At 41.1% G+C, this 21,214-nt stretch overlaps 1 protein-coding gene across 1 annotated transcript in view; it reads right to left on the reverse strand.

Moving 5' to 3' along the window:
• The window catches only part of LOC144762961 (uncharacterized), a 486,222-nt gene extending 465,948 nt beyond the window's left edge, over window positions 1–20,274 (reverse strand). The window contains exons 1-3 of the mRNA XM_078648272.1: window positions 20,229–20,274; window positions 20,013–20,168; window positions 3,351–3,569 (exon numbers count right to left, since the gene is read on the reverse strand). Of these exons, the coding sequence (XP_078504398.1) occupies window positions 3,351–3,569; window positions 20,013–20,168; window positions 20,229–20,274 (421 nt within the window). The remainder of the gene's footprint in view (window positions 1–3,350; window positions 3,570–20,012; window positions 20,169–20,228) is intronic.
• Window positions 20,275–21,214: the final 940 nt, after the last annotated feature.

Here is a 21,214-nt window from a genome sequence, read left to right on the forward strand (position 1 = left end):
TGATTAGCATTGGATGTATTCACCTGTAAATTGGGAACAGGGGTCTTTGCTTTCGTACCTCCCTGTTTAGGAGTACTACTAGAGTCTTTAGGGGGATTAGTTTTAGACGCGGTGACATTATTGCCCAAGGATGACTTGTTAGCTATACTCGCAGCATGGGATGTCTTGGCATTCATAGAGAAGCATGGAGCACTTATCTCCTTATGGATATTCATCAGGATAGTCTCCAAGCCGCGAAGTCTAACTTCTATGGGTTCCAGAAGGCTTTTAATCGTGTTAAAGATTATATTATTGACCATGTCCTGCCCATGGCCATCTTGATTCTGTATAGCTAGGTTGGTGGCCTCCCCAGTGAGTTCCAAAATTTCCTCCAGGCTGCTGTCTAAGACGGTGTCGTCTGGAAGACTAATCGGTAAGCCAAAATTTGTGGGATTCACCCCGCCTATATCATTGGAGGAAGCTAGCAAATTATTGCAAACAATACCCTGATCTGCAGTAGAGGGTTGTTGAAATCGAACAGTTTGCGCTATTTTAGCTACTTTCCCTTTGGGGGTGGTAGAATTATTTGCCTTTCGTTTCGGGATTGCCCCTTCTATCAAACCCCTTTGATCTATATTAGTTACCACGGGAAAGTTATCTAGCTCAGTGGCGTCTAATCCACTCTCTGTCAAAATGTTGAGATTGGGGGTAGCTTCTAAATCCAGTTGTGAATTAGCAACGTCTAGTTCCTTATCGACCTCAGTGTGATCAGCTGGGTTATGAATATGCCGGGAGTTGATGGTGGGAGTGTGTGCCTGGGCGATAAGACCCAGCGAAGATCTCCTGGCATTAGCTAGATCCTGGGATACTCTCCTATCCATTAATATTATTCCCTGGTCGATTAGTGCATTGGTGCGGACGATGAAATCGTCTAGTGTCCCAGTTAGTTTTTTAGTACCTGCTGCGGCCATGCTTCTGGTTTCCCGGCAGTTCATGGCACCCCTATATAGATGGTGAAATAACCTAGTCAGTAAAAATAGTGTGGGAATAGACTACCGACTTACGGTTACCGTGAGCACCTTATTCCTTTTGGCTGGGGTAAATCGGGCAGGGGTTCAAGCCCAGGCCCAGGCTCCTCAGGCCTCTGAGGGCCACAGAGGGCCCGCCCTTTGCCCGGGCTTAGCCCCGGGCGCTCCCGCGCGCTCCCGCGTCGCGGGTGGTTCTCGTCGGATTTAAGCGCCGTCAGCGCGCTCTCTGGTCCCGCCTCCACTTCCTGGTTGCAGGGCAGCTGGGAAGGGTAGTTCACTGACCCTCTCGGTCTGCTAAGAGACCGGCGCGGTACACCCACAGGGGGTCCGCCTCCAGCGGCGACACAGCAACGCTCTCGCTAACCTTGGCAGTCAGGTCCAAAAAACAGCTTTCCTCCTCTGGTCAGTCCCCCGCTCTGCCGGTGGTTCTCGTCGGATTTAAGCGCCGTCAGCGCGCTCTCTGGTCCCGCCTCCACTTCCTGGTTGCAGGGCAGCTGGGAAGGGTAGTTCACTGACCCTCTCGGTCTGCTAAGAGACCGGCGCGGTACACCCACAGGGGGTCCGCCTCCAGCGGCGACACAGCAACGCTCTCGCTAACCTTGGCAGTCAGGTCCAAAAAACAGCTTTCCTCCTCTGGTCAGTCCCCCGCTCTGCCGGTGGTTCTCGTCGGATTTAAGCGCCGTCAGCGCGCTCTCTGGTCCCGCCTCCACTTCCTGGTTGCAGGGCAGCTGGGAAGGGTAGTTCACTGACCCTCTCGGTCTGCTAAGAGACCGGCGCGGTACACCCACAGGGGGTCCGCCTCCAGCGGCGACACAGCAACGCTCTCGCTAACCTTGGCAGTCAGGTCCAAAAAACAGCTTTCCTCCTCTGGTCAGTCCCCCGCTCTGCCGGTGGTTCTCGTCGGATTTAAGCGCCGTCAGCGCGCTCTCTGGTCCCGCCTCCACTTCCTGGTTGCAGGGCAGCTGGGAAGGGTAGTTCACTGACCCTCTCGGTCTGCTAAGAGACCGGCGCGGTACACCCACAGGGGGTCCGCCTCCAGCGGCGACACAGCAACGCTCTCGCTAACCTTGGCAGTCAGGTCCAAAAAACAGCTTTCCTCCTCTGGTCAGTCCCCCGCTCTGCCGGTGGTTCTCGTCGGATTTAAGCGCCGTCAGCGCGCTCTCTGGTCCCGCCTCCACTTCCGCAAATCAATGATAAGAGTGAAGGAGTCATTGGTCTTCCGTCAGTGTCAGTGGCTGCCAAGTCAGGAAATTGTGCAACCGAGAAGAGAGAATACCATGATCATGTCTGATACTAGTCTATATCCCGGTGCAGAATTTACACTGCTGCTACGGTGAATTAATGGGGTACTTTCCACTTGGTTCTACTTTCAGCATTATGGAGGTTGGTTATAAAGAGTGAAGTGGATGCAAAGGGTGAGTTGCATGCTGGTGAGGGCTAGTGGTAGCAGACTACATATTGTGGCCTTGTGTTCTGAAATTTAAGTTACAGAGAGGTAAGGTATTAGCTTATGTGAGTGAGGGGCTCTAGTTCTATGTATAATATTGTCACCTGGGACATTAACCCATTCTTTTGTTGGTGAGGAACAGTGAGTGGTGGTTGTGCCTCAGTTGCCAAGTCCTAAGAGCATGCCCTTCCCATTTTCTTAGTATTCACATGCATGCATTACCCGGGTCTGGTGGCTGTCCACTGGGTGAATAACATTTTCCTGCAACATTCACCCACAAGCACCCTTTGCTCTACATACAACCTCAATTCAAGTTATTCACCTTCCACTCCATCTTCTCTCTACCTAGCTTCAGTCCACCGTTCTATCTCCATTCACCTATCTGTTCCATGCTTTCTCCAGTTGTCATGCTCTCACTGTTCACCAGTCCCCATCAATTTACTATTCACACATAATTTACCCTATTCAATAGTCATTTAAAATTCACCAGTCCCCCTCCATTCCTCATTAACATTTATTTTGCACTTTCATGAAACAAACAAAACCAAGCCTATTTTCTTTTCCAATGATTGTTTATAATGTGATTATTGGGAGTCAGGATATTTCTTTATGCAATCGAAAACTTTTAAAAAATGTAAAGATTTTAAAACTTATTAGCGATTAAATAAAAGTTTACAAAAAATATAAAATTAAGAATTGATTGGAAGAGTTCAAGCCAGTTTTACAAGGGAAGGTTAACATTATTTTTCTAAATTTAAAAGGTGCACTGTGAAAAAGGCACAATGTAACCAATTACCACTTTGGAGTAAAGGAAGCACCTAAATATACAAAACATACACCACCTTACTTAGAAACCAGATGTATACAATGCAAGCTATTTTAGAGAAAACTCTTACCTAGATAGTTTAAGTTCTCGAACTCATGGACACGTTCTGTCAGATTTCCTGCAGAGTCTTTCAAAGAAAAGGCCCATTCACGCAGGTCTGTCAAGTCAGTTTCATGTTCTTCTGGCCTTCCCCAATCCAGGTGATCTAGGAGCGAAAGTCGAACTCCAGCGAGTGAGCCCTCCTCACTGTCACACCCCAGGTGCAGAGATGCTGCCTTTTTGGAAATTTCTATTGCAAAGAAAATAGGATTTTAACAAAGTATTTGTCCTTAATATGTCTTTCTTTACAAATATCAAGGATTTTTTTTAAACGTGTTTTCCAAGTGGGCCAGAACACTACGGGCCGATTCACAGAACTAACTTACTACAAAATCCTAAACGTACTACCATTTTGGTATTCATAGAAGGCACTTACTCATTTTGGTATTCACAGAAGGTACTTACTCATTTTGGTATTCACAGAAGGCACTTACTCATTTTGGTGTTCACTGAATGCACTTACTCATTTTGGTGTTCACAGAATGCACTAACTCATTCTAACTTCATGTCCGCACTCGGGCCGAAGATTCCGGCCCGGTGGAGGAGATTCCGGCCCGGAGGTGGAGATTCCGGCTGGTGATGGATAAATCACCTGTGGTAGAACCCATTGGTATAATCAAGTTTGGACTGCACCAGAAAGATAGTTGTCTGGACCTTCTGTGGAAACCCCAGGTGAGGAAAGATGCGTCACAGAGTTTTCATAGTAATAAAGCTTAATCTTGCTAATTCGTCCACTTGGGCATTCATTGATAGCTTGAAGTCGATGGTAATTCCAAGGCTTCTTACTTCCTTACATAATTTAGGAAGTATTCCTAGATCATGAGGCCAGGTGGCAAGTGGGTCATTATTTTTTCAAATGCCACATGTGAGTATTTCCGTTATGGAAGCATTCAATTTGAGATGGCTTCATGTCATCCACTGATAAACGGCTCTGAAGCAACAGAACACTTTAGAGTTTCCAATGTCTTTGGGGTTTTCCTGTTTCAGGAGTATTGTGTGTCATCTGCATAGTTATAGCATGCGAGGTGCAATTCATTGATCATTGCCAGTAATTACTTCGTCCACCTTGATCTAAACCAAGCCCTTAGTCTGTGGCTTGTGGGCTTTCCAGTGCCGTGGTAGGGGTGGGGCATATGACATTCAGTCTTACACCCATCCTGGTAGGTGTGATCAATTGGTGATACATTTCAGTTGGTGTATTTCTCAGTGTCTCCCTGTTCTAGTGTGCAAGCCATTGCTCACAGTCTCTTTGGGCTTAACAGTAACCTGCAGTTCTCTGGTGGAAAGGGGGCCAGTACAAGCTCTGTGAGGCAGGGGTTATCCCCATATAGAGAGCCACCAGTAAATAACACAATATGAACATTTGTGGGCCTCTGACAGTGTCAGAATGACCTATAAGGCAATCTGGCAGTGCCTGGTGGGCTGGTCTGAAACGTCAAGGTGTGGGCTGTTTTTTTGGCTTTTTGTGGGCCTGTTGTATAGTTTGCTTGGCCATTTTTTACTGTTGATTTCCTGTTATCAAAACAATTATTGCCTGCAGCAAGTTCCACTCCACGCGGCGTATTATACTTTATAAGACACTTATACAGTGTGTCTTTGCAGTGTTCAAACCTGCCCCAGTTTGTAAACAAGTCAACTTTTTTTTTTACTTTCTAATTTCCTAACTGGGGCCATTTTAAATTTGGTGCCCGAGACTTTTTTCTGTCCCAGCCTGACCCTGGCTATGGTGTGGGCCCCGTGATCTATAACTTAAATGGCATTGTAATTGCATTCTTGGAAATGTTTTTCTATGGAACATACCATATGTGCTTGTCCTACAAATTATGAAATACAACAAGCATTGTCAAACAGTTAAAGTAATGAAATTAAATCTCGTACATAACTACCATTGGCTGCTGATTATTCTAGAATTTTTGTTCTGAAATATTAATTTATTGCTGCATAATTATAGATTGCAATATAGTTACATTTTAAATTCAATAAATTTAATACACCATCTGCAATTTCTATCTATAAATAATACAGAGAGTAAATGTCTAATGAGACCATTTTAGGCTTTAATATATAACCAAAGATCACTCAGAATAAAGTCTCTAAGAGATTTGCTGGATATGAAGTACGTCAAACCATTTACCACACCCTCTTAGGAAATGAATGGAATGCTTCTCTCTAAAGACACTATGTGAGAGACCCCACTCTACCAATACACTACTTCATTTGCCTATTTCCTCTTCCATACTAGGTGATCAGAAACTAGATTTGTAAACCTCAGTGTCTGCAAATAGAAGATGATATCTGGATATATTTTCTACAAAATCATCATGCATACAACTCGTTGAGGCTCTACAATCAACAGGAATTCTTTGCATTCTTTGTACTTACAGGAGCTGATGCCATCCTCATACCTGGATCACCTTTAACAGATCTCCATTGCAAATTCCTTCAAAGAAACATCTAATGACCTGGCCTGAGCATCAGAATCAAGATATATTCTTCACCACTCCATGCCTGATTAGAGAATACCAGGGCATCACTACTACTTGCAGCTTGGCAAACACTTATGCTGGTTGGTTTCCATAGTGAGCGGAAATAGTACTTTTTTAACAATGTGACTGAGTATGCAATCTAATGGTGTGCCCCTATTAGATGGTCCTTATGCATAGACCTCACATTCTCTTCAGCAGGGAGAACACCCTCTTCTCCCTCCTGTTCACATCTATACATCTGGGCTGGCAGCTTTTACAGGTCCCGCTTGTGCTGTCAGATCCCTGCACTTTGCTGCCAATCATGTGGGTACCATACAGATTTATCAACATGCCTTTAATAGTTACTGTGCGAGGCCAATGCAACATCTGTGATGGAAGTCTTACCAAACATTGGGCTCATTGGGATGCCTTCTCTATACTCCTCTACAAAACAGGCAAGGAAGATCATCCTGAGGGTATAGGCCTATTTCGATTTCCTACTTTTGCATCACGGAGGGTCCTTCATCGACACTGTAATATTATATCAGTTTACTACTTTTTCACTAGGCAGAGTCCAATAGGGAAATTCTTTCAACCTTTGGTCTTAGGTCACTTGCCATGTGAGGAATTGCCAGACCCAGAACCTAAAAAGCCTTTGTGTCTGCTCAAGGCATAATTAGAGAGGTTACTGAATTTCAGAGTGTTTTGGTCACTTTCTCTTTAGATGCCATCGTCTATAAGGCTCCTTCCAGTAGCCTCTTGCCTTTGACTTGTGGTTACTAGGCTACACCTCGTCTCATAAAGAGAACACAATTGGCGGCTGGGAATACAGCGCATATACCCTAAGTGTCCAACTATTAGCCCGGCAAGAGTAAACCAGTCCAAAGTTGTACCGGGTGCTCAAAATGAAGGAAACACAGCACTTCTTCAGTCGTATCAGGTCTGCAAAATGATGTAGGATTTCAAGCACTCCAATAGTAAATCACAGTATAATGCCATATTAAATCTTCCATTAAGTAACTTTTTTTTCATGAAACTTGGTACAATGGACAAAGACGATACTCAAACAGGTTTCAAAATCTTCAATTTCTAAACAGGATAACCAAAGAAATATTCACAGCATCCATAGCCAACACGTGTTTTGTCTGCATTGAAAATATAGCAGCAGACTTCATCAGGGCTATAATATCAACCTAATTCTAAATTGTACAAGATATTTGTAGCATCACCAAAATGCACCACATAAACAACCTCTTCTGAAGGCCAAAACCACACAGCAATCTCCGTTATGCCACTATCCACTCCAAAGGTAACTAATTACCAAACTCCATTTGGCAACACCCAGTGGGAGAAGGAAAATTGTAAAGTGGTAAAGCAAGTGAGAGAGAGCTTTTTAAAATCATCAACTCCCTATCCGCACCCAGGGCTGTTAACTCAGTAGTTGAGACACAGGTGCTATGTGATAACATTGCGAATTTCTTTCATACAAAAATAGCCGACATACACACTGCCCTAGAAAAGCTAAACTTGGAGCTGAACACAGGGCAACCATCCACTTCACTCTCGCTCCATTGCCCGGCTATGTCTGTGGTCTCGGAAGCAAGTCTTTGCTCCCGCATGACTAACTTCCCTAAGATGTCACTGGAAGAACTTAACCATCTCCTTGACGCTACCAAGTCCTGTTCACCCCTAGACCCCTGCCCCTTAAAAACTCTTAAGGCATGCAGAGAGGTTATTCTTCCTCCTCTATTGAAGATTATGAATATGGCCATCACCGAAGGGATTTTTCCCGTAGCCTGGAAAACCGCAGTGGTTAATCCTCTGCTAAAAAAAAAGCCTCCTTGAATCCTGAAGTCCTGAAAAATTTTAGGCCCATTTCCTTACTCCCTGCTCCGGCCAAAATACTTGAAGCATACCTCAATGGTCACCTGACCTCATTCCTGGAGACTGAAAACCTTTTGGACGTCTCCCAACATGGGTTCCATGCGGCCCATAGTACAGAGACAGCCCTTACTGTGGTTGTTAACAACATCAGGTCTTTGGTGGACAGAGGCCAAACCGCTCTGTTGGTTCTGTTGGATCTCACGGCGGCCTTCGACACCCTGTCCCCTTCAATCCTTTTTGACAGATTGAGGGAGATAGGGGTCGAGGGCAGTGCTCTGAATCTTCTCTCCTCCTTCTTGCATCAGAGACAACAAAGAGTAAAACTGGGCAAATTTATGTCTTCCTCTCAGGCGGTGCAATGTGGGGTCCCACAGGGCTCAGCCCTGAGCCCTGTACTGTTCAACATATATGTGACCCCTCTTGCTAAAATTGTAAGATCTTTTAGGTATCAGGTACTTTCTTATGACGACGATACCCAGATCATCGTTTCCACTTCCCAGTCAACACAAGACTCCGCCCCCAGATTTAGCGTATGCATGGAAGCAGTAGCATTATGGATGATAAGTAACCATCTTAAACTTAACGGGGAGATGACCGAAGTCCTGGTCTTTGGAGGGAGTCATGAGTTGTGGAACAAAGATTGGTGGCCTGTCTCCCTTGGGGATTGACCCCAGCCGGCACAATTAGCCAGGAATCTGGGCGTATTAATTGATCCGGCCCTCTCATTTGACCTACAGGTCAACAAAACAGTGGCCACGTGTTGCACTATCATTCGGACACTAAAAAAGATCGCCCCTTATTTGTCCTTGAAGGCAGGTAAACAGTCAACGGGAGCCCTGGTAGCTTCCAGGCTTGACTATTGTAATGCGCTTTATGGTGGCATTAATAAAAATCGATTCAGCGTCTCCAGATGGCCCAGAATGACCTGCCTAGGCGTTCATCAGCCACTGGGGCCAGAAAAGATCTTCACTGGCTACCTATACAAGCCAGGATTTCCTTTAAACTTCTATGTCTGGCCCACATGGCGGTATTTGGGTCAGGTTCTGAAGGGATTAAATCTTTAGTTAGCCCCTATATCCCCAGCAGATCCCTTCGCTCCTCCTCCAGAAACCTGCTCACCATCCCTAGATTTAACAAGGCAAGATGGGGAGGAAGAGCGTTCTCCCTCTCAGCCCCCAGACTATGGAACTCACTCCCGCCTGAATTGTCCGGTCAACCCTCATTGCCGATCTTTCGTAAACTCTTAAAGACATGGCTCTTTTCCAAAGCCTACTAACCCTGACCATTTCCTCTTTCTGATTTTTTCTGTCTATTTGTCTGTTATCTGCGCCTTGATGCCCCTTGGGGTTAAGTTTTGCGCATTATAAATCACCCATTCATTCAAGTGTATAAACATAAGAAGAGAAAAGGAAAAACCCAACAAAGTGGCACCAGGAATATTAAATGAGACTTAACATACATTGCTCACCTTCCACTAGAATATCAAGCTAATCGCGTTTCAAAGGCAACAATAGCAGAGCCTTTATGACCTGAAATACACAAATATATCACTAAACACCAAAAACAAAACACCTGAGCCTACACAAAGGCATATTCCTATCAATATATGCTCACCTAAGATCCAATAAACAGCAATAATGTAGTCCTCCAGTCTCAGGACATAATTGGTTTTAGGATCTGCAAAACAGTATTACATGATGATATAAAAACCATCCATCTTAAAATACTAAGATTACATTCAAAGCAAACCTATATCCTAGTAGTGCACAAACCAAATTTTATAAAATACCTCAAAATGTACAATTGTGGGAAACATATATATCGACAACCGCAATGAAATTAGCCAAATTTCTGTTATTCTGGAGATTGTTCTTATAAAAAAAGCAGATACCATGTGCACAATTACTCGTGCCATTCCCAAATGAGGGTGATGCAATTATAAGTAAAGTTAAAAAGATCATAAACTAAATAGTACACTATGTAGCATCATTAGTATGACCCGTCAAGTATATTAGTTAGAGAAACTAAGCAACCACATAAACTCTGCACAGGACTCCAAAAGAACCAGTAGCCTTACCAATTGAGAGTACTCCAGCCAGGATCACGGAGTGAAACAAACTTGTATTGTCAGCGTAGAGCACAGCCACATCTTGCCATTTGTGTTTATAGGCAAAGAAAAGGGACAACAGTAAAAAGAATTAAGGGCTATCAACATTAAGATAGTCTTTTTATCCAAAAGAAGGGAACAGGTTACCTCAAGTAAAAACAGAAGCCATCTTGAACAAACAATATATCTGTGTGCATGTCCACAAGGAATGTGTAAATATAATTCAGCAAAACCCAACAAGTAACCATTAGGGTCACAGTAAAACAGAAATGAGTCACCGGTGCCCAATCTGTAACTAGTGCATGCGATTCTTGCCACAACCAAAATACATTATATAAACAAATATTGTATAGAGGCTTAATCAAAGGGCAAAGCAGTAACACAAAGGCAACAAACTATTGTTGTAATTCATTTAAGTTATTTTGCCATCATATTTGTGTATCTAGGAATCAGACAGGCCATCAACCTGAAGATTAAAGAACGTGCTTCCTTCAGATCAAACGTAAGTAGTCACCAATATTCTCCCATGAATCCCTACGAACAACCATTGAGCATGAGGTAAAGCAAGGAGATATATCTATATCACCATGTATATCTAAGAGGAATAGTCCCCTAACTATTACTCATGAACATCAATATCAAAGAGTGCTTGCATTTGATGTATTCCAAAAATCCAGCGTACACTGCCATTGCGAGACATCATCTCACTCAAAGCGCTGCCCAAACTACTAAAGGGCAGCTCTTACAGCAGCCAGCACTGATAACTGTAATTTTATTCAGCTATATTGTCACATCTATGTCCTATAGCTGTATTTGCACAACCTCAGCTCTAAATTTACCAGACGCTAAATACAGATCCGTGTGAAGAAAGTAATAAGAAAAGAGAGAAGAAACCATAAGAAATATTAAGAAATGGTAGGAGGGGAGAGACACCATGGCATGCTAATCAGTTTCAGCTGCATGCATAAGTTATGTTACATGGTTAACAACTATGGGAATTGTCCCCAGTAGAGTATTCTAATATTAGAGTAAAATCATGTTCGTCTAAATAAATATTGTGGGATCCAATAGGTTATACAAGTACAATTAAATAGAATTACACTAAATCAAAGTAGGGCTAGCGATTCGTAGTATACCCAACATACATAAAAAAATATATAGATCAGACACACATCCTTATGCATCATTTGTACAATCATATGACCAAAATGTACAATATGGCATGTCACAATTGTAAAGCACATGGCATTTATATATATGTATTCACAGATTTTACAAATGTTGATATCCCACACCGTGTTTGAGTTAATCTCCAAAGAAATAATGGTGTTAATTGCCAATAGTTAAACCTTTATCTAGAGCTCTTAGTCTCAGAATCGATATATTGCTTCCTGTCTCTTCAATTTCAATTCATGGTTCTCCTCTTTAACGTCCAAATGGACTGTCTCTATATCACAAACCTGTAAACTATGATGATCATCTTGTTTGTGCCATTGCAGTATATGAGACACAAACGGTGATTTGAAGTTTCCATGTTTTACTGCTCTCAAATGTTCCATAATTTTTTCATGAACTGGACGGAGAGTGCTCCCCATGTACATTTTTTTATATTTACATTTTAGTACATAATCACAAATGCAGTAGAGCAGTTGATATTGTTCTTAATCTTAAACTTGGGATGACCATTGTAGCTGAAGGCAATACGTTTGTCTTTTGCTATTCTACATACTTCACATTGTCCACATTTGTAGAAAGCATTTGTACCCATTAAATGAAAACAATAGGCTTTGTTTAACACTCTGAATTAGTTTTACAGGAATACTTGGAAACCATTAAAAAAACTATTGCTTTTTTTATTCCTCATGTTTCAAATAGCAACTCAAAAATTAAGACACAAGTCTGTCAAAGGCAGTGAACATGAAATCATAAGCATCGAACAATTCCCATGGGACATAACAGTAAACACACTATACCAGTCAACAAATGTTCCAAAGTTCAAAACTCTCACTGATTCTGTACCAAGAAACTGAGATAAGAGAAACAGTAAGTTACAAAATAATCAAACAAAACCATAAGTGGAAGTGAGGACTTGGAGATATGATTAAAAAAGGAGGGAGGGAGGACAGTCTCCATTCCTTTGCATGCCATGATAGATCATCAAGTAACCAAAAACGTTCTCAAATTTCTTTTGACAACCCCTAATCTTATCTCATAAATAAAGTTCTTGACATGCATGCACCGGCCAAGAGGAAGAGCTTCAGCACTACCATAATATGCTACCATCAGGCCTGGGTCATAAACAGGCTGAGATATCTTGTGGGTGCCTCTTCAATCCCTAAGTCCAGCAACATCTTTGCTCTGTTTTCAGGTGAAATTTCTGTTGAAGTTGTTAAATAATTGCCACCCCCTTTTCAAAAGAAACGTCTCTAAAGTTCCCTTACCAGCCCACCTATATCATTGTCTGCTCTGTCAAATTAAGGCATTTGATTACGGTGTAGTAAATTATATGTACAATTTTGATATGCACTAGTATAAAACATAATGCTGTTATAACTACCTCAATCATATGTACTAAATATCCATGCCTGTTTTATTACATAACACAGAGAATGTTTTGCAACAGCATTTTGCGCACTTTGTTCTGCTGCTCATGATCAGATACTCTTATACAACTGTTAGCTTCTATTTTGGCTTTTGGCTGGAAGGGAAACTGGGGTTGATTCACAAATACCTTCGGGAATAGAAGAAGGAGTTCTAGAGGAATACTCTTTTACTTATTCGTGCAAACCTCTGTGACTCTGCCCCTAAATATACAACTCTGTGTTAGTTAAAGTGCAGAGATGGCACAGTCTTTCTATTTGTACTAATTGTGTATGAATATTCCCAAATTAGATGCGTTGGAGATAATTCACAAAAACATGTAAGAGTACATAAAGAGTACTACAGGAGTATTATTTTATGTAGACCAAAATGCCTTTGTGAATAGGTCCCGAAATCTCCCATTTTTGCCTGGTAGTCTGTGATCCACGTTACTATGAGATCAACTTCAATTGTCATAATCCCCAAAGATAATATAGTAAATCTGGAACAAAACATTGAAAAATCCTTCTTCCATCGAGTCCAATCAGGTTCATTGTTTTTGAAGTAAAGAGGCACACAAACTAATGTGCCTTTCAAAGCTTTATTATTCATCCATCCCATCACAAATGTGAGGGTCCCTCACCTGCTCCAATTTACAGCTGCCAGCAATCAACTATTGACCAGCTCTTATTCAATGCACGTCATGCGATGTCAAAGGCATGAGCTTACAACTGTACAAGCTGTGAAATATGCATGCATATTACAGCATATCTCCTTTCTTTACACACAAACACAAATACAGAATAAAACATAGTACAATGAGAATGAAAAAAGAAAAACAAAATGCTAATAGAAAACATACAAAAACAATAATAATGATACAAAGATACAGAGTAAACTTTAAATACACCAACAGAGTGCAATATATTATTTATGTCAAAATAAGGTCAACTCCAAACACACCAATAGGTATACACCATAATGTGGAGGGCCAACCATGTGCAATACATCTACTTCATTAAATAATCTGAAAATGTGCCTGGCATACAACGTTATTGATGTTGACTTAAAGAAGATCTTAAAAAATGTTCATTTACACCTGCGTCCACACCAACTTCACCATGATCAGCAGAATTCCTCATTCCTATTGAATTATTACTTGTAGATCCCGTACCATCACTTGTCCTCACATCTTCCATCAACATGAACTCCTTGCCATTGCTTTCTTGTGCTTCTGTATCTTTACCTTTCCCATTCCACTTCATAGCTTCCCTCTTCTTACTGTACAAAGCAACTTTTCTTCTGTTTTTGACCTTTCCTCAAAACAACACACCACCCATACACTTCTTTCACTTCCATTTTCTCTCCTTCCAAATGTAATCTTATGTAAATCTTCCACTTCTATCTTTCCCATACTCTTTTTGATTGCTAACTCCTTGTTTATCTACCTTTCAGTTAATCATTGAGGTGACAATTTGGTTTTAGCTTCTCTCCCTCTCATCCTTTTGAAGGGAGTCTCACCTGAAACACCATTCACGGCAGTACTGTACACCCATACTACATTGCCTGCACTCTTTTTAACATACTGTTTATCTTGTATTGACATTTGTATAGTACCATTTATTACTCAATTCATGCGCTCCATCATCCCATTTTCCTGGGGATTATGCAGTGACGTATGTATGTGTAATATGCCATTTCCCTTCAAGAAATTTGCATAGTGTAGGATGTTAATTCTGGACCATTGTCTGCAATAGAATTCCTGGAAAGCCTTTTCTTATTGTCTCAAAATTGTTATAGCATTCTCAGTCCTGATGATCTTTAAAAATTCTATTATTACCCACCTGGAATAGACATCTTTCAAAACCATGGCAAACTTTTTATTTTCACTCAAGTAGTCCATGGGACCAATTAAATCCAAACATACTTTTTTCCATACACTACCACTGTCACTTCCACTCAATGTACCTATTATTTTTGTTTCAACCTTCAATCTTTTCGCACTCTCTCTACACAACAAACACTTCTCCACCCAATCTTTTACATCCCCATCCATTTCCAGACCACCAATAACTGCCCTTAAGACCTTTCTTGGTAAGAGTTTGTCCTAAGTGGCCTTCATGCGAGAACAAAATTATTTTTTTCCCTACACCTTTTGGGGGCACGTATCTTTCACACCTCAATAGTAAGCAATCCGTTGTTCCTATGGTAAGTTTGTCTTGTAAGTTAACATAACTCCTTGAAGCAGGCCTTACATCACCTTCTTGCCTCCAACCCTCACAAATAATACGTACCGAAGGGCAGATTTACAAGGCCCTTGCGCACCTTTTGCGTCATTTTTAACATGGGAAAAGTGACGCAAAAGTGGTGCAAGGGGCTTGTAAATCAGCCCCTACGTATTTAATAACATCATCCTCAATCGCTGCTCGTTGCCACTCCTCTTAGGTAACTGCAGTAAACCCTTCTTCTACAGCAGCTTCTACACTCACCACCATACAAACTACATCTTCCCCTTCCACACCTTCATCTCCAACCTCAAGCTTGACAAGCAGTCAGCTTGCACCATCCTCCATCTAGCAACATCTTCAACTGTATATATGTAGTGTTGTAATCGTGAAGCAAACCGCATCAAATGAGAAGAACCCTTTTCTGCCCCTCCTGGACTCAAAGTTTTTACTCATGGTTTAAGGTCAATTTTTAATACAAATTGCACCTCCCACAAGTATGTGCAGAAATACTGAAATCACCATGCAGCAACCAAGGGTTCCCTCTAAATCAAAGCATAGTTTAGCTCAGCTCTACGGCGTGTCCATGAAGCAAATGCCACTGGTTTTTCCTCTCCTCCTTTCTCCTGAGAAAGAACCTCTCCAACAACATGAGCACTAGTATCAACTGTGAGAATGGTCGTATTTCCAGGCTCAAATTAAGTCAATATTCCTGAGTTTACTATCTCATTCTTTATCCCTTTAAATTCTGTGTTTTGCTTCTCTCTCCATTCAAATTGCCTAACCTTCCTTAGTATCTCTCTCAGAGGTTCACTTTTGTCAGTAAAGTTATTAACGAACTTAGTGTAATATTCAACTAAACCTATAAAAGATCTTAACTGTTCCTTTCCAGTGGGTGTGGCAGCTAATCTGATTGATTTCAGCAAATCTTCTTTTGGTTTAACCCTATGCTCAAAGATGGTGTAAACCAAGTAATCAATTACCTTCAATAAAAATGTGCACTTTTCTTTTCTCAGTGTCAATCCCACTTCACTTAGCACTTTAAGTACTTTTACTAATGTACTGATATGATCACCATCTGTCACCCCTGCAATCAAAATGCAATCCTGGAAGAATTTAACATTTTCAAACTCACTGAACAAGCTATGCATCATGCGTTCAAATACACTGGAAACGGATGCCAGTCCAAAAGAAAGTCTTTTAAACTGGAACATACCTTCCGTTATTACAAAAGCAGTACATTTCTTTGAATTGGGATGTAACGCTATTTGATTGTATACTAAATTTAAATCTAGCCCAGTGAAGAACCTGGCCTCAGTCATTAACAACACCATTTCTGAAATATTGGGCAGTGGAACATTATCCACCACTATACACTGATGTAAGGTCCACACAGAACCTGAACTTGCCTTCCTTCATTTTAGTAATCACAACCGAAGAAAGCCACTTCTGACACCACCACTGTTTCAACAACACCTTCTCACTGCATGTCCTTCAGCACCTCTTTCAACTCATTGCGAATGGCAATAGGATTTTTTTTAACTCCATGTCTGACGGGAGTAGCATCCTCCTTTATTTTTATTTCAAGTACATAACCCTTTAGTTGACCTATCTTGTTACTAAATACACTGTTATATTCAAGTAATATATTTACCATACTTTCAGAGTTTTGCACCACCAAAAACTTGTTCTCTTGATCTTGGGTCAATAACAACATGCACATCATATTGTTAAACCCAAGGCAATATAGCTGGACCCTCCTGTGATACATACATCTTTCCCATCGCTGTTCTCCCTTTTAATTCAAAACTAGTCTTCACAAAACACTCTAAATGATTGGTTGCACCACTATACCCCTTAGGTATAACGTCACTTTTTTGTAATTTAGCATTTGGCCACTTTTCTTCAAATAAATATTTTGGAACAATATTGTACATGGAGCCCAAATCAACCATTAACTTCAGCAGTACCCCATTCAATGTAAAGACTGCTCTTGGTCTTTGTATCTTTACATTGTCTTTGTCTTCAACACACACAACTATGGCTGATGTGGTACCTTCTTCATCTGCATAAGCAACATTGTTTTAGATACATCTTTGCGTACCCTTGACAAATGTTCGCTTTTGCCACATTTGCAAGTGTTATCCCCTGCAAAACACCCTGTGAAACCTGCAGCATTTCCCATGCCCCATTTGTAACAGCCATTTTGTTTTCTTTTACTCTCACTGTAGGATCTTATTCTTATTTTAACTATCTGTTGTTTTGCACCCAATTTATGTTTACTCTGATTGTCAAAAATCATCTGATGGCTTCAAAGTCACATTTCACTGTTAAATCCCTCAATCGTGTTACCTTCCGATTAATTGTTTCTTTCTCTTTTTGTTGTACAATATAAAAAGTAGGTCCATGCATAACGTTGACTTGCTTGCCATAGTACTTTTCTAATTTTTTTTAGCTTCAAGATATGGACTCTCTATAGGTTGACCATCCGCTCCCAACACATCTGGTAAGAACTAAAAAACATGCAGTCCTTCTTTTTCTAATAATGCCTTCCCTTTAGGCGCTGGAAACCTAAACCATTAATAGCTTCAATGTAATTTTCAAAAATTCCAATCCATTCCTCCCATTTTCAGGTAAGAACGATGGGAGGGGTGTAACCAGTTGATTAGCTGCCATTCTGAAAGAAAAATGTAAATAAATAGTAATACGCTAGAGAAATAGTCCCATTTCTACCACACTAGAGAATAGTCCTATTTCTAATAATCTGCTGCTTGAAGATAAACGGTAGGCCTCTTGCAATGAGAACAAACGCTCCTCCTACAGGGCGTGTCAAGAGATTAAGAGTGCACAAAGTTGAAGAAGAATTAACACAGGTCTAGCCTGTTCACGTTGAAGCTGTGCCTGTCAGCAGTAAGTGCATCCAACACAAAGTAGTAAAACTGCATCTTTACAAACTAACAGGCTGTGTGAAATCTGGTCACGTTGGAGAGGTAGAAATAGCCAGGAACAAGCTGCTTACATAATGCTCATGTGTAGAGCAGAGCGTGAGCTTGAATGCCACATTGTCGGACTCAGTAGATGCTCAGGCAACAAGGCAGGAAGTTGTGCCTGTCAGCATTTGCGAATAGTAACACCACTTGATCCCACATGAACACACCACTCAGGGAACAGATGGTAAGCTGTGCCTGGTAGCGTATGTTCATCGACAAACGCCAGACGTTGTGCTTGTATGTGAAAAATGCTGAGGCCCTCAAGCACTTCTCATTACGATTTGAATATGTGTGAAGAAGATAACAAAACAGCTATGTCTGTCAGCAGTGGGGTGAAAAAGGGTGAAGCCACTTACTGTTGCGAAATTATGAACACATACAGTGGTCCCAGCAAAACCACTAAAGACTGTTGAAATGCACTGGTCCAAACCTCACAGTGATGAAGCTGTGTGATCGTTGCCAAATTGAAGTGAAGGGAACACACAAACCAAGCTGCTTTTCAAGGCTTTATTCTTCATCCATCGCAAATGTGAGGCTCTCTCGCCTACTCCAATTCACAAATGCCAGCAATCAACTGTAGCTCGGCTCTCATCGAACACACGACACGCACCCTCCATGAGAGTCATACAATATTGAAGGACCAAGCCTACAATTGAACACGCTGTGAACTATGTATGAATATTACAACTGTTTTCAATGTATTTCAATCTATTTACCAGCATTTATGTTTTAACAATAATAACCTCATATTGCCATCCGTTACTAGTTTAAAGCGCCCTTCATATTTCAGAATCTCAATTAAAAGCTCAATTAAAATAGTGTGTGGTATAACCTCTGGTCAGAAAGGAAGGATCTCTTGTCTTTATTCTAAATAGTGGATTTAGATTTGCTAATGTGTATTTTAATATTTCTAGAATTTTATCTAAAATTGCCCCAATGACATTTAATTGTATGAATGACATTGGTTTGATTACATGCAACATAATTTGTCAAATGGATATCCTTTCCATGTTGTGGATTATTTTTGTATTGACATTTTGGTTACTCCCTTATAAGCTCCACACCGCATACATGGCTATGTCCCAATGCCTGATGTTGGTGTTCAGTAATCAATGATGTCTGTGCCAATGTGACTCTAAAATTGTGTTTGTTAGTATATACTAGTAATAGTTTGGGGGAACATATCACACAAGATATAGTCATTTGCAAGTATAATTCAATGTCTGTGTGGAATGATCATAACTGTATGAGCTTCTTGAAAAAGTCAATCCATTTTTGCATATCTGTATAACCTTACTGTGTGATTTCATGTTTGATTTGTGTTGTTTGTTGCCTAAGACAAAATTTCATTTGCAAATCCTTTAGCCGAAAACATCAATAAAGTTTTCCTTAGACAATGCTAGCTGACCTGTTCTGCTAATGGAATTCTTTTTGATTCTCAATCTAAGACTAAATGGAAGGTTTTCGAAGACTCAGATGATGTCTATTAGCTAACAGTAAATCACCTTACAAATCTGTTATTAGTAGGTCGACCTTAGGACATGTTCTTGTGTCTGAAAATCGTCCCAAGGATCTCTCTTTAGTTTGTGGACTTATGTAGCGCAGCTTATCCCCCGTGAGGGTATCGAGGCGCTGTCCATGGGCACAGGGATATTACGTGATTTGCCCAGAATCACAGGATGTCATGCCAACACCAAGGCTCGAACCCGGATTGCCAGCTACCAAGTAGGAAGATCTGGCTGCTGTGCCACATCCTCTCCCTTTTCAAAATCAGTTCCACTAAGTAGCAGGCTGCTGCCAGATAGCCTCCAAATGTATCTAACTTAGTTACGATGTCCATCCATATGCTATAGCCCCACCGCTTAGAAACCAATACAGAAATTACATATAGGCTTATGACTACTTATGGCACAAACGGATACACAAACTATCCATACTATATCCTTATCTGAATATTTTAAAATGAGGGAAAATTCAAGAAGACTAGGAATTCTGCAAAACCTGTTTCTCTGCAAACAATCTTAGGAATACACACTGTGGCACATGATTTTCAGTAAATGTTTATCCATCTTGATAAACCAAACAATAGAGGAGCATTGAAAAGAAGTCATTACATTGAGCATTGATATTTGTTAAAATAAAGAAAATATAAAATACCACAGAGAGATTACTAAGATTACAGTAAGGAAACTGATACATGACACATATGATTATCTTAACAATCATGGCTCTGTGCCCTACCCTCATTGTGTAAGTCACCCTCAATCAATGTAGTGAGGAAATTCTTCTGTTACCAACTGATTTCATGCCATGCACTGAAAAGAGATCACAGCTAGATAGAGGGAAGATTAAAAAAACTAGAAAGAACAAAAAGATTCAGACCTGAGATGGATGTGCAGTCTTTGTCCCTGGAGTCTTCGGAGTTACACTGGGACAGAGAGGAGCCCGTAAGTGGTATTATCCCTTCAAGTTCATCAAATGCATCCGCTACCTCAATGCTGAGCCTAGAGACCTGAGATCTCGCTTCAGAGGGAGAGCCTAAAAATTCTGAAAAAGTTATACATTTTTAAAAGAGGTACTGCAATGATACAAATAGACAAATGTAATAGCCAGGAATTTGAGCAACTATTTTCTTCTCGTACATCATACACTTGTTCTAGGCAACAATCCACATGTTGTGTAAGAGTTTTAAAATGAAGAATGCAGCGGTGACATTTTTGAAGATTTGTGACAGCACACTTAAACATGAAGTCGTGCTTCTTAGTCACATTTAGGCACAGTAAGTCGCTTCAGCTCAAACTACATTTAAGAACGCTTTATTTTGACTGAACTCTCTTAATCCATTAGGGCTACTATGGGGTTACATTAGATTAATGCCGGGTTGCAGTGCAATTGGACTACTTCTTTACATTGTCTTAGAAGCTATCTTGGCGCTGGGCAAATTCCTAGGGTGCCGAGTTGCAGGAATATTCCTAGGAATCTCTGATCACTCGGAAGCTGACTTTGAGCAGCTCAGTTTAACTGCAGAGGAATACAAGAAGCCTGCTTTATTTATTTATTTATTTATTTATTTATTTATTTATTAAGCAGTTTTATATATCGCTGGCCAGACCCGAAGGTATCGGAGTGCTTTACAACAATCGTAATGAGAGAATGACATAATATGACAGTGGTATACAAATTGCCTCATGGCGCATCAGAAGCCTCAGCGCGCTGTATCACGTTAACGTAAGGAAGTCATATAATATCCTAGTTGTCTGCATGTTGCCTTGAGTCGAAGCCTCCTTCAAGGAGGGGTTATAAGGGTAGGGGTCGAGTAGGATGAGGTAGAAGTCTTAATGTCACAGTTTCAGTGGTGCTCTTCCATGGCAGCTATCGGTTTGAGTGAGAGCGGTTGAGGACGAGTGTGTTGCAATGTGTAGGCTTGTGCACTACATTGGCAGCTATCGGTTTGAGAAAGAGTGGTTGAGGAAAAGGTCTTTGAGCTGCCTTTTGAATTTTAAAAAGAAGGGGTAGTCCTGATATGGACTGGAATGGAGTTCCAGATATTGGACGCATTTCCAGCAAAGGACCGGGCTGTAGTT

Source organism: Lissotriton helveticus, chromosome 1_1 (genome assembly GCF_964261635.1).
Source record: "Lissotriton helveticus chromosome 1_1, aLisHel1.1, whole genome shotgun sequence".
Lineage (NCBI taxonomy): Eukaryota > Metazoa > Chordata > Amphibia > Caudata > Salamandridae > Lissotriton > Lissotriton helveticus.